This window comes from Lissotriton vulgaris, chromosome 3_1, assembly GCF_964263255.1.
Source record: "Lissotriton vulgaris chromosome 3_1, aLisVul1.2, whole genome shotgun sequence".
Taxonomy (NCBI): Eukaryota; Metazoa; Chordata; class Amphibia; order Caudata; family Salamandridae; genus Lissotriton; species Lissotriton vulgaris.
In genome coordinates, this window is record NC_141689.1 from 1033520083 (window position 1) to 1033535241 (window position 15159).

The window sequence follows — 15159 nt, forward strand, 5'->3', positions numbered from 1 at the left end:
GCCTCTTTGGAATCAGACAGAGGAACTCATTTCAACAGCGAAATAGTGAAGATGCTATGTTCAGCTTTGAGCATAGACCAGAAGCTCCATTGTAGTTATCGACCAGAAGCTTCAGGGATTGTAGAACAAATCAACAGCACAATAAAGTCCAGACTTGCCAAAGTTTGTTCATCGACATCCCTGAGTTGGCCTGATGCACTTCCATTGGTTCTTATGAGCATACGTAGCACACCAGATAGAAGAACAGGTCTCTCTCCACACGAAGTGCTAATGGGGAGAGCTATGAGACTGCCATCGGTTCCGACTGCAGCATTGTTGAACATCACCGATGATTTGATCTTGGACTACTGCAAGGGACTATCTGATGCCATTCATTCTGTGTCCCTCCAGGTCCAGGCTGCAGAGGTCCCATCAGCTCAAGACCTGTGCCATGACCTGTGTCCAGGGGACTGGGTCCTGGTGAAGAAGCATGTCAGGAAGAACTGTCTAGACGTGCCCTGGCGGGGACCATTCCAAGTCATACTAGTTACGAACACTGCAGTAAAGTGTGGAGGCTTGCCCAACTGGATACACGCCTCACACACCCGAAGAGTTCCAGCACCTCTGGAAGAAACAGCTCCTCTCTCGGATGAAAATCCAGCAGAAAGCGGAGAAGCTACAGAGAGGGAAAGTCAAGCTGTAGAGGTGATTGAAGAGGCTGAACCTGTGTCGGAACAGGCTGATGATGGTCAAGACACCAGTGAGACCGAAGCTGTCTCAGAAGAGGAAAGTAGCTGGGAGTTCGAGTCAGACATCGAACAAGCTATAAGTGATCAAGAGACGAGTCCAAGAACACGGAGCAGGAGGACAAGGAATGGAGAAGCTAGGTGGCCGGAAAGAAGGAGAAGGTCAACCTTGAGAGCAAATCCAGAGAGCACCCTTGTCCTGATCGCTGAAGATTCAGATCAAGACGAAGAAGTTACGGATTCAGGTTCTGAGAGTCCGAGAAGATCAAGGAGGGTACGTGTGCCCTGCAGAAGGTACGCCACCCCAGAGTGGACTTATCTAGCAGATGTCTTGGGGACAGAGATCTGGGAGAGTGAGAGAAGTGCAGGTGATCAATCTCGATCCAATTGTGGCAGTGGAGATATGGATGTTGACGCCTGGAATCGAGACTGAGGGGTTACTGACTTTCACACTTCCCATTCCCCTTTACCTAAGTCGGATCAAAGACCTAGTGCTAAATCGATTAGAGTTTCCGACTTTTGGTCATCAAATACCAACACAAGAAGAAAAAGTCATTCGTTTGGAACTATTGGAATATGTTATTAGAGCTGCAGGTACGAGAATCATTGTAGATGCATAAAGACTTTTGTGTTTAAAGCTATAAAGAAGAAGATAACCTAGCGCCGAGTGGAAAGAAGAATAAAATTAGGGATTACATTTAGAGGACGGAGAAGGGTTAGGGTTGTCTGTTGCTAAAGATAAAAAGACATTGTTGTGAAAAAGAGACTTTTTGTTGATTAAGAGCGCTTCACAGACTGAGAAATCAAAAAAAGCAATAAAGACTTGAAAAAGAAAACTTTTCCACGAGAAAGAAAGAGCTACATTGTTTGATAACATGGAGAATGGCAACCCAAACCGAAAAGCCAAATGCATAATAGGTACACTAATAGCAGTAGTAATTTTTCTCATTATTACAGTAGTTACCATATCATACATAGTAGGACATACAAGCGTAAAGGAGACAACAGATGTAAAGCCTGTAACGACTTTGAAACCTGCTCTTGTTGGGAAGAAGGAGGAGAGCAACGTAATCCGTGAAAAGGCGTTACTGGCAAATGAAGCTCATAGGTTACACGTAGACGAGTCGCAGGGAAATTTTAGATCAAACGCATATGCCAAACTATTGTACGAGTATATTGATGCCATGGAGGCCAAAGATTGTTATGTTTGTATGCAATTGCCGGCTTCCGTAGATGAAGGCATCAGATATCATCATCTCCCACTGACATATGGGATAACATGTAGTTTATTGCTCAGTATATTTTATGGTAGAGAAGGGTTTGAGTACTACTTTTCAAATTATGATTCGGTACTGCCTGAAGTCCCGAATTATAAACAAATGAATAAGTGGGACTATTACAAAAAGGAAGATAGATTGGCAAAATTCTTTCTTCCTTGGGATACATTAGATACTTCATATGCACGTAGAAATAATCTGACTTGCAGGGTATCAGAGGTAGAGAAGAAATTCATTGGACAAGTAGATGACAGATACAGGAGGCAGAAGATTCTGAAGATGTCAGGACAGTGGAAAACAGATTGGACCGAAGAAGAAAAGGCACATAAAAAGAAAGGTAGTAATGGTCCAATAGCTTTGGATAGAACGCAGAAAGGGAAGTTATGTTTAACTCGAAGCAAGACATATTATGAGAGTGTATTTGTAGGTGAAGTAAATTGCGAACATGCTTTCAGGTTAGAGTATTATACGAAAGATTTCATGAAAGAGATGCAAGCGATTCCTAATGTATATTTTGTATGTGGAAGAAATGCCTATGTAAAACTGCCTGACAATTGGTACGGTTCATGTTATTTGGCAATTGTCTTCCCCAAAATATATCATGCAAAGGATTTAGAGATCATAGAAGGAAAGGCTTCGACAAGAGCGAAAAGAGAAGTAGGAGATGCTGAGGTAGTTGGAGACATATTTGGAGCAATGTTTCCTATTTTAGGTTTGATACTTAACGATGTTAAGATCAGGAGACTAGCTACAGTTGTGGATAGATTGTCTGCAAGTACTGCAAGGTCATTGATGCTAGTGGAAGGAGAGATGCAGTTGATTAGAGCAATGGTTCTTCAGAACCGTCTTGCTTTAGATGTTCTGCTAGCAAAAGAGGGCGGAGTCTGCAAGGCTCTGAAGGTCCAGGAATGTTGTACTTACATTCCAGACAATTCAAAACCACTTGAGAAAGTCATACAGAACATTACAGAGATATATCAAGAAATCGAAGATTTAACAAAAATAAATGTTTGGGAAAAAGTAGGTCATGGAATGGGAAAAGTTGGAGATTGGTTTGCCAATCTTGGTAAAAGTGTTGTGTGGTATATATTGAAACCTGTCTTAATATTATTGATTTGCATAATCATATTGTTGGGGTTAGTGAAATTGTACAAATGGTATAGGACGAACCGGTTACAAAGGTCCATGAGAGAGCAAGAAAGGAGATTAGCTGCTTTACAAGATCAACAGTATAAAAGTTTGAGAGCTCTCGAGACGATAAAAAGAGGGAGCCTTGTAACTAGTTCTGTGTAAAGTGTCATTCAAATTGAGGTGTTAGTGATGACCCCTAGAGGTCATCAAAGGGGGGAACTGAGAGAGCGCAATTTGAATGAAAAGTATATCTGTACCATATTTACAAGCCTATAACGTAAACGTAGAACTTGTAATATGAAGTTAGCATTTGTAGCGTAAAGTTAGTATATGTAAACCAATGTAATAGGAAATGTACTTGTATTTACATTAGAATACATTAGAATTAGAAGGCCCATATATATATATAGGTTGGGCTAAAGTAGAAATGTGTAAATGTTTAAGAACAGTAGAACGTGCTGAATAGATGTACGTATGTAATTATAAAACGGAGAAAGAAGATGAAATGTAAAGTGAAGAAATGTGCAGACTATATAGCAAAGCATAAGAACGAGAGTATAACGTTGTATTTTATGTAACATGGATTCAAGTATAATCAAATGATTTGCTAATTCAAATATATGTGTGTTAAAAGTCATACTGTGTAGAAGAGTTTGTAGAATGTTAGCATAGTGTGGTCATGTGTGATTTTAACCTAACTGACCAAGGGTTCGCAGGAGTGTAGTCCGCTGTATGTAATTTAGTGGGCTCACAGGAATAGGGGATAGCTTTGATCTGAATGTGCGAGCCAAGAGTCAAAGGTCTTGTTAAATTTAGAGTGACAATGCTGGACGAAGTTTATGGCCTAAATGAGATAAGAGACGCTTGGAATTTGGAGTCTTGTTTTAAGTGACCGTTCACAGGACCAAACGAGGTTATAATCACAAATGTAATGAATAGAGTTCTGATGAGGTGATAGACTTTGCTCTGAAAGTGTCAACTGGAATGTCAATGAAGTCACCAGCACGAAGATGAAGATGGCGCCTAAGAAGCAAGGTCAACTTAACGGACGACGTGAAGAGACAAAGCTATGGAAAGAATTAGAATGAGATCATGTGAAAGTGTATGTGGTGGGCGTCAAAGGGGCATTCCACCTATACTGTGATTGTGTATTTAGGGACAGCACCCAGGGGAGAAGTTAGCTCAGAGCAGATGGCCTGAAGACAAAGCACAGAGCAGAGGGAAGAGAGCAGTAGGCCGAGGACCCTTAGAGAGCGGATGGGTAGGCAGAGAGGGTACTGCTTCTCGACATAGGTTACCATTAGAGGCTAAGAGAGTTTGAACTTCTTTTGGAAGTCAAACTGCTGACACCTTTTTAGGGTAAAAGGACTTGCTAGTAGGGATGTCATCTAGCATAGAGTAGGGAGAGATTTAACTTGTTTATTCTTTTTTTGTAGATGACGCAACGGATCCACTTTGTGTCTATGCTTTTTAATTTGCTGATTCTGGAATTGATTTTAATCGTTTTCTTTTGTAGACTTAGGTTCTTTAGGGAATTTATGTTCCTTTTAGTTCCTGTATATTTGTTGAATCTTATCCTGAGAGGATTGTATTTGCAAATATCTATGATTTTATATTAAACTTTTTAACTTTATCAGTCGTAAGTGGTTCTTCAGAGTTGCGTCAGTCTATGGGGTTGATTTAACCTATGTGGGTTTGCCTTTTACTCAATGACAGATAATAATCGATCCAAAAATTGGAAGAATGAGATAGGTATCTAGGTGATCAGAAAAGGTATCAAAATCTCATTCCTCGCACTCTCATGGCTCATGGAGAATCATCATTGGGGTTATCTCACTCAAAATGCTGGCCATTTTAAAAACATTTCACCCTCTTAGAATGACTCGGGTATTCCCACAGTGTGAAGGACACACTTCCACTGTGTATGTGACATGAGTTGAAGGTCCGGACAGACTTGACCCGCTTAGTCTGGGTTTGTGCAGCTTTCTTCAAAGTAAAGGGAAGGGCCTGGGAGTTTAGTTTTCGCAAATGGTGGCTATGGGGCCTTTTTAGTTCAAAGCCCTCCAGAGAGCACAGCAGTCTGGTTTGCTAACAACATCTTAGGGACATTCGGAAAGCTTCCCTGGAAATGCATTTCGCCCGTTGGCTTTGTGGTTTGTAACTCACATTTTCTTGCTTACTATTTGCTGGCTTTATTTGTTTTAGGCTGTCCGGCTTGAGTTTGTCCCTTCCGTGGCCCATACCTTCTTTACTGTATCCTTCTGAGAGCCTGTTTTCTGTAAACAGGCCTTTCAATCTTGTTCTTATCTTGTCACATTTGCTGTGCATTCAAAAACAGAGGTCAAACGACTTGCTGTCTTCTGAGGGAGCTTGGTGTTTCCTTTCCTTTCTCTGACTTCAAAGTGAGAGCTTTTATATGACAATCATGCTGGCTTCAACGGGTGTGCAAGAGGGAGGCTGTACAATCAGAACAAATCAATACACTAGGTGAGGTGATGCCATTTCCACACCTTATTGTTTGTGATCTGTATACTTGATCTGTATATTTGTATCAATAAAACTGTATATCTAGGCAAACGTAATTGTCATTTTAATTGAAAATGTGTTGTCTGTAATGGCAGTGCACTATTATACCATTCATACTCCACTTTACCCCACTCCAGTCTACTCTGTGCCAGTCCACACCACTGCACACCACTCCACACTATGCCACTCCAAACTGCCACTGCCCTCTAATATGCACCACTCCACTCTACGCCACTCCACTCTACGCCTCTCTACTCTACTCAGCACCACTCCAACGCTGTACTCTATGCCACTGCACTTTACGCCAATGCGCTCTACTTTGTACCACTCCACCTTACGTTAGTGCACTCTATACCAATGCACTCAATGCCACTCTAATCTGCTTTGCACCACAGCACCCTACACCACTTTACTTTCCACAACTGCACTGTACCCTGTATTACTCCACTTTGCCATGCATCTCTCGGCTCTGCCCCCCTTCCCTGTACTCTGAAACAATCTACTCTACTTCACTGCACTCTGCACCACTCCACTCCACTCTATGCCACTTCACTCTATGCACTGCAAACTATGCTGCACCACTCCATTCTGCTTCACTCTACTCGGCACCAATCTATTCTATGCCACTGCACTCTACTCTAACCACTGCACTCTATTTTTTTATTTTGAAAGTTTTATAGAGCAAGAACCAGACCCTTGCAGATATCAGAGCACTTTGGAAACAGTGATGAAAAATTATACATCAAAATAGAGACAAGTCGACCAAGTATACATGACATAATGTGAAAAATAAATCAAACAAAGGAGGTAGATCAAATACAAGTAACAAGTTGGGCAAAGTAAAACAAAGAAAAGGGTGCAGAACGAGAAAGCGACTGAGCAGCCTAGATTGTCTGTTTGTACCCGTGTTCTAAAAGAACTACCAGTAGAGGTACTAGTGAGGTCATGGTTTCCTTAGCTAATGATCATGCGAATTTTTCCATGAGAATCGCCTTTACTTTAATGCAGTAGATGTGATAAGTCTGGTTTCTGGGGGTAGTGTGTTCCAGATCCTAGGAGCCATCCCTGATAATGAACGTTTATAAGTTTTCGTCTTATTGAATCTGTGTGGCTTCAGTAATAGGTTTTCTGCACTTCTTGTGGATCTATTATCCCCAGAGATAATCCGTTTCTGAGTGAGATAGCTGGGTGTCCTATGGTGAATGGCTTTGTGAGTCATGCAGGCAATTTTAGGTGAATTCTGGCTTCCCATGGTAGCTAGTTCAAGGCTTTTAAGTCAGGGGAGATGTGGGACCTTTTTTTCGTGCCTGTGATGAGTCTGGCTGCGGCATTGATGGAGGCTCTTAGTGGTGCTGTTGTCGATTTGGGGAGGCCACAAAGAGAGACACTTCCATAATCCACCCTGGCGATAACTAGAGCTTTAACTGCCGTCTTGAAATCATTGATTGGAAGGAAGGGTTTCAGCTTCCTTAGTATATTAATCCGGAAATGTTCTCCCTTTGTCTACACCAATCTATTCTTTCACTATACTCTGCAATACTCTACACCACTGCACTCTACGTCAGTGCACCCTACACCTCTTTTCTATATACCACTGCACTCTACGACAGTCTACTCTGCAACACTGCACACTCTGCCACTGAATTCTATGGCACTGCTCTCTACCACTCACTCTGCACACTCTGCTACTAAACCCGACACCACTCTACTCTACGCCACCGCACACTACACCAGTTTACTCTAAGCCACTCTAATCTACTCTTCACCATTGTACTCTCTGGCACAACACTCTATGACACTCTACTCTATGCCACTCCTCTCTATGCTACTTCACTCTAATCTGAACCAATCTACTCGACTCCACTGCACTCTACTCCACTCTATTCAATTCGGCGTCATTCCACTCTGCGCCACTCCACACCACTGCATTGTACCCTGCGCACCATTCTACTCTACACCAATGCACTCTTCACCACTTAACTTAAAAAAAATACAGTCTACGCCACTGCACTCTATGCCAATCTACTGTGCACCACTGCACTGTATGTGACTATACTCTTCTCTGCAACACTCTACTCTATGTAACTGCACTCTATGCCACTCTACACCATTGTACTCTACGTCACTAAACTCTATGCCACTCTTGTATTCTACACCACTGTACTCTATGCCACTGCTCTCTACACCCCTTTACTCTGCACCCCTTTACTCTGCACCACTCTACTCTACGCCACTGCACTCCATATGAATGCACTCTACGCCACTCTACTCTGTGCAGCTGCGGCCGCTGCAGGTAAGAGCGGTGTTGTGCGGTGGGGCCCGGTGGTGGGTATTTCAAAAGACGACCACGGGGGAAAATTAATTAATTCTTTCGTGCTCATCTCTCAAAATCCCCCACCACTCTTACCTGCAGCGGCCACAGCTGACTGTCACTGAATTTTATGCCTCTATACACTATTCGTGCAAAAAGAACAATTGATGGACAGAATGCAGAACAATGTCATACATTCACCCCAGTACAGAGATCTGGGCCTAAATCCATAGTTTTGTGCTCACCATTCCATTCCAGTTTGGACCCAGCCATATGCAATTCAGTCTTGACCCTGCGCCCAATGGAAACAGTCCAGCCGAACTGCCCGGCCAGGTCCTTCCTGGACTGGAAACAAGCATCCTAGGACCGGTTACACTACTCTGCATGACTCTACTCTGTCAATGCACTTTACCCCACTCTACTATGTACCACTGCACTCTACACCACTTCAGTATAGGCTACTTCACTGCACTCTACAGTGCAACACTGCACTCTACGCCACTGCACTCTATTCCAATTCACTGTACTCTAGTGCTCATTACACCACTACTCTCTGCCACTGCACTCTACCCTGCACCACTCCACTGTACACCACTTCACTCTACTCTGAAACAATTTACTCTACACCACTGCATTCCACCATGTACCACTCCATTCTACCCTGCACCATCCCACTCTACACCACTGCACTCTACTCTGAAACAATCTAGTCTATGCCACTGCACTGTACCCCACTCTACTGTACTCTGCGCCACTCCACTCTACGGCAATGCCCTCTACACTGCTGCAATCTACGCAGCGACAATCCACTCTATTCTGTACCACTCTACTCTATGCTACTGCACTCTATGCCACTCAACTGTATGTCACTGCACTCTACACCAGCGCACTCTACACCAGTTTACTAAAAGACAAAGTACTCTACACCTCTGCACTGTACACCAATCTACTCTGCAGCCTCACTGTACTTTACTGCACTTCACTCTAGGCCACTGTATGACACTCCACTCTTTGACACTCCACTCCACGATACTTCACTCTATGATGCTCTACTCCATTAAACTGTACTCCACTCTGTGTCACTACACAAAACTCATACACTGTATGCTACTCTAGGACACTACTCCACTCTGCGAGGCTCTACGCTACTCCTTCTACGCTACTCCTTCTACGCCACGCCATGCTACTTTATTCCAGTTTATTTTATGACACACTACTCCACTCTACTTCACTACACTCCGCTATGACATTCTATGCCACTTCATTCTACGACACCCTACATCAATCCACACCACTCCACTCTACTACTCCACTCTGCCATTCCACTCTACGACAACCTGCTATGCTCTAAGCCACTCTACAACACTTTACTCCACTCTACGCTACACCTTCTGTGACACTCTATTACACTCTATTCTACTCCACAACACTCTACTCTACTCAACTCTACGACATTATACTCCACTATATGCCCTTAAATTCTATGACACTCCTGCTCCCTCCACTCCACTTCAAGTCACTCCTCGTCACTCAAATCTACACCATGGTGCGCCACTCCATGTCACTCAAAACTCTCTGTGCCACTCCATAACACCCCACTGTATGACACTCCACTCCTTACCACACTCCTTTACCCCACTGGCCTTTAGTCATGCTGAAAAGCGGCCACGCTTGTGTGCAACATGGCTAAAACCTATTGGCAACGCCAATAGCTGTTTTATAAATTAGACCAATTTGCTTTGCCAAAGCTTGTTAATTTTTAGCCCTAGTGTGGCAGCATTGAAGACGTGCATTTTAGCTTTGCCTGTCAACATAGCATGGTGCACTAACTACACAGTCAATCTACCCACACGAACATGAACCATGGGTTAAAGAAATAATGCAGTGTTCCAAGCATTAATTAAATCCGATTTTGTTATCTAGTGCTGCCCATTTTCTACAATCAGCCACTGTCAGCTTAGCCGAATCTCTTATGTGTTTACTTTACATATCTGTCATGAGCCCACAGACCAGCACTTGCATTGGTTGTCTGAACGAACACATTTTTGCTTGAAACATGCCTTAAAAAGCTGGAGAATTGTGGAGCGACATCGGCAAGCCATAGAACTCACTAAAAAGCGCTAGCCTACCACCTAATCGGCAGATTTGGCAAGCATGAATTTAGAGCTTGAAGCCCCTCCAAAACGTTTTGGCAATTTGGACAAAGAAGCAAACACAGCTACACCCTGCTGAGATTTTTTGTAAATCGTGGCAGTCCTATCTGGAACTTTCAACAGGAAAAAGAGTGCTATTTGAAATGATGGAGGTGTGGCCTAACAGCCCAAGCTGCCGACTATGGGACTGGAAAACCAGACTTGAGTCTCTGCATTGGCTCAAAATTCAGTGGTTCTGGGAACAAAATTAATATCACCATGCCTAAAAACACACATACACAAAAAGTCAATCTTAACAGTGGCGTCTTGTAATTTTAAGAAATAGTTGGGTGGTCACAGTCTCACTTCCACGCATACTCAAACCACCCATTCACAAGTACGCTGATCCACACCCCTACCTTCACAAGCACGCACACACACAACCACTATTCACAAACACACACTTGCACACACACACACACACAAATACACATACATTCATACATATATGCATGAATGCAAACTTTCAAAAAAGCACTTACCAAGACTAGGCGGGTGGCAGGACCAGTGGGTAAGAGGAGGGAGACGCATGACATTACCGGAAGGAGCTGGAGGCTTTAAAAAGGGAAGGGAAACACAGAAGATCCTGCTGCCTTCTTTTATCAGCTATCCTTTTCATGGGTCAGCCAATGAGAGGAGGACCTTCTCTATGGAAGCACATAGCGGGGTGGGATCAGTGAGACTTGCTGACTTCACCTCACTCTGTGACAAGGCATCAATAACAGGCCATCAGGGCTTACATCTGAAGTGCTCAGGGCTGAATCTATTGGTTATGAGGACAAGGCCTCAGAGGGCTTTGCTAGGCTGATGAAGCCACTGCCCTTAGGGCTGCAAGATCACCAGTTCAGCAAAACCTGGCTCAGGCTGCCAGGCGTGTGAGCCTGTAAAGCGCCGGCTGCTTTACCCTGATATGACGCTTAGCCTGAGAGACACTCATCCTGCTTTGGAAAATGGAGGGGGTGGAGTCCCGCCACTCAATATAATGGACCACCTCTGAATCTGATCATATTTAATGTAATGCGGTGCTCATCTAAAGAGGTCTAATGCCCTTGAGCCGCGTACACACTATATATAAATAAAGGCTAATAGCATGTAGCAGTTGTAAATGTAAATGTTTATATCTTATAGAAAGTGTATTAGTTCTCAGTTGTCAGGTGGCGAAAAATAAATTATTCAAGCAAAGTACAGACTGAATAGATCTGTGTGTTCATACCTTCCAGGGATAGTTGCTTGTCAGAATATAGTATACAAAAATATCGCCCAACATAAATATCATGTCCTAAATATCACTTACAAAAATATTGTCCTAATAGGTAGAGGTTTCCTGTTTCAAGTCCAATATGGCAAATTGGTTGTTCACAATACTGAGCAAATAATATTTGTCAGACGATACAATATTCTGGCACCTTTCCTCAGACATGATGGAGGACCACCATGCCTTCTTCCCATTGTCAATGGTATACATCTCAATGGTACTCATGTTAGCAACATCAGTAGAGGTCGGACAGCATTTCTGAATCTTGTCATGCAGGGCCAGACTGACCGTAGCGAGCATCAGGCGTTTCCCCGGTAGAATGAAAGGTTGGGGGACAACTTTACAGCTGTGTGGGCTATTTTTGTTACTGGGGCCGGATCGGCAGCAGTGCTGCTATATCGGCCCCCAGTAATAAAAGAAGCAGGGGGGCTGGTCCGTCATAATTGACAGGGCTGGTTTGGGTTCCTAGCCTGGCCCTGTTCTCATGAGGCTGATTCTACCATCCCCTTTGGTTTTGCTTTGTTCGCATTAAGTCGGCAGGGTTTGCCCAGACATGGGTTCCTTGCTCACTTTACCACTGGATTCAAGCTAGCCTGGCTGATGACGGCTGATTAGCCAGATGCTTGTTTCCGGTCCAGGGAAGACATGGATGGCAGTTCAGGCTGGACTGTTCCCATGAGGCACAAGGTCGGACTGATTTGCATATGGCCATGTCTGAACTGGGGTGGCGGAGTGAGCTAAAGAATGATGATGGATTAAACCCAGATCAGTGGACTGGGGGTGAGTGCCTGCAATGTTCAACACTCCGTCCATCATCCCCTTTGGTTTTGCTGATTCTACAATTGCACTACAGGCCATTCATAGGTTCTGGCCTGTCACAAATTCACTCAACTCAATATCATAAATTCACTCAACTCAATATTACCCATCACAGTGATACTCATTTAAAAAAAATTAGAAGGATCAAAGACTTCATACTTGTACACCTGACATGTAAGTTACTCTACATCAGCCATACTGGATTTAAAGAGGTAAGGGTTTTCCATGAATTGTTAGGAGTGTGGCCATCTGCAGATGCATTAAGAATCACTATCATAGAGAGCCACCAGCCACCCAATTGAATTCAGTGTTTCCGATTCCCAGTTCACCTCCACTGTACTGTAAGGGGTGCCCCCTCCTAAAGACCACGGAGAAATAATTAGGACGCTATCTGAGTTTCAGAGATTGGCTCTCACATCTCTGAAACCACATGCTCTGATTCGAGAACGGGTAGTTGTTGGAAACCCTGAGGAACAAAAAGCTGGTGGTGTCGCCTCAGTCCATCTATTTTTCTATAGTAGCCTTGTTTGCGTTAGCCTCAGTGACACAGTATTTCCTTCCTGTCTGTTGCCTTTGTGAAATGTAGAATGACAAATTTCTTTCTCACCATTTATTATAGTCTTATAGCCCACTCCAGCATTAAAGGCATTAAAGGCCTGAGCCTGAGCCGAAGGCAAGGGCCTTTAACAAGGAAGCAGGCCTTTAATGCAGGTATAGCCCAGTAACGGCGGGCTATAAGGCTATTAGAACATTTCTTCATTAGAGGGCAGAATGTTCTGACAAATAAAACAAAGGCTTAAGGGAGTTCGAGGGGATTTAAATTCCCCCTGGCTCCTTTGTCTCAACATTCCAATGTTCAAATTGAAATTAAGTTATGGTATGTGAATATTCTATACAATATTGTTTGTTTCAGACGGTGAGTTACTTTCCTCAGAATTAGACAGCATTGCTTGTTTTATTAGCCTTCAGATGGTTTATGTCTCCACATTTTCCAACAATGTTGTTTGATTTGGTTCTATCACATCAGTGATGGCAGGGTTAGTATCAGCAATGGTTTCAGGCTAGTGGTTAACAGTGCCCCACTTCTCTTAAACTGTTCATTGTGTTTTTCTTTCCAAAGGTCCTCTGGAGGTGGATTCTAAGCGTTAAGAAGAATTATAGGAAAAATGTTGCATATCACAATTGGAGGCATGCCTTTAACACAGCCCAGTGTATGTTTGCCGCTTTAAGAACTGGTAAAATTCAGGTATGTACGATGTTTCTGGGAGAATACAATCTCAAACATGCCAGACAGTTGATTGTGCCAATTTATCGGGCTATCAGAAGAGTTACTTTCTAAACAACGATGTAGGGATTGTACTTCCATCTCAATAACCCTTGTTTAGAGATGGTTTCGTGTGCTGTTTGTTTTGCACGCCTTATCCGCTGATGCAGAATTTCTTTTTTAGTCCACACTTTATCTTATATCTTTTTGAATTACAGTTTAATATAAAACAATCTGACACTTGCACGTTGTTATGATTTCATACAATACGAAGGGCCAAGTGTTGGGGGGTGGAGGGTACGGAGAATACTGGCGTCCACTTACTAAGAAAGGGAGGATCAATAGTGGCGCATCTTTTTTGGGGGGGCAGGATATAGATTGTTGTTGTTGCTGTCTCGATTGAATCTCCAACGTCTCTTTGGAATCCATGACATCATTTTCAGAGGATTTAGATATTCGGTGGAACCAGCCCTTTCTCTTTAGTTCGAGGACATGTCACTCCCTTCTCCAGCCACCGCCTTTATATTTGAGGGTTTTGTCTTCAAAGAAATCTTTTAGTCTGCCGGACCCTTCTATGTTTAAGATAACACGTGTCCCCGTTATGCAAGCATAGTTTTGTCATCAATTATGTCATTTAAAATGTTATCAATGATGCTATAAAACATGTCAGGAGCAATGTAATATGTGGGGTAATTAAGTGCGCATGAGGAGGGCACAAGTCTTAGTTACCATAGGGCACACGTTATAGTTACTTGAAATAACTAGAACTGGTAACTTGTGCGCATCCCCCCTCCCTGAACCTTTACAGGCCCAGGGACCCCATCCTCCAGGGCCTTTCTTTCTTTTAGGAGAACATGGGCATGCAGTCCCCGTCCCCAAAAACTTTACTCACCTGTCCCCCGGCACCTTTATTTTTTTTAAGGGGAAAGGGGCGTGTATCTCCCCCTCTCCAACCCTCTATGAGACCTGGGGACTACATTCCCCATGACCATTTTTGGGTCTCGCACCTGGCGACGCAGCGTGAAGCGCTGTCGCCAACAAGACTTATTGTCAGCGACTTGCCTCTCAAATGGTACAGACAGGGGCACGCGCAGGGCTTTTGGCGATTGGGGTCTGTGGACGCTCTTGTGAAGATGCGCGCTTGCTTCTAAAGACGCACTTGCTTCTAAAGTGTGTACAGCTGGTTGGCGGCATGGCGCTGCGTGTTAATTAGGCTCGAGGTTATTTTCACTTTAATTTTTTTGAATGCACACCCGCGCTGCAAGCGCGGGACGCCGTCGTGTTTCCTTCAGCCGGGGCCCTCAGTGGGTAAAGTCTGCGCTATATAAAAACGCATAAAATAAATAAATACATCTCTCGACCTGTCCCCTGGAAGTTCGTGAAACCAGGAATGCTTTTGCGTACATTTCCTCAGCGGCTGCGTTGTTGCCACTGTATATCCCGTCTTCTGGAGAGCCCAGGCGGCAACACCCCGGGAGCTGGCCTGGCTGCAGTCAGTCCGGGCAGGGTCATGTGAGGTCTGGTGCACTCATACACGTGTCCAGCCCAGCCAGTGCAGTGCCCCATGGCGTGCCCTCTGCCGGCCGCCGCGCTCTTCGCCGCCCTCCCCGCCCCACCCCGTGTGTTTATCAAACAAACTTCTAACTAGCATTGCCTGCT

At 43.9% G+C, this 15159-nt stretch overlaps 1 protein-coding gene across 10 annotated transcripts in view; it reads left to right on the forward strand.

Annotated features, from left to right (window-relative positions):
* Positions 1 to 15159, forward strand: part of PDE5A (phosphodiesterase 5A) — a 783446-nt gene that overhangs the window by 630312 nt on the left and 137975 nt on the right. For all 10 annotated transcript variants that reach the window (XM_086961429.1, XM_086961430.1, XM_086961428.1 and 7 more), the window contains one exon: positions 13357 to 13482. In XM_086961429.1, the coding sequence (XP_086817555.1) occupies positions 13357 to 13482 (126 nt within the window). The remainder of the gene's footprint in view (positions 1 to 13356; positions 13483 to 15159) is intronic.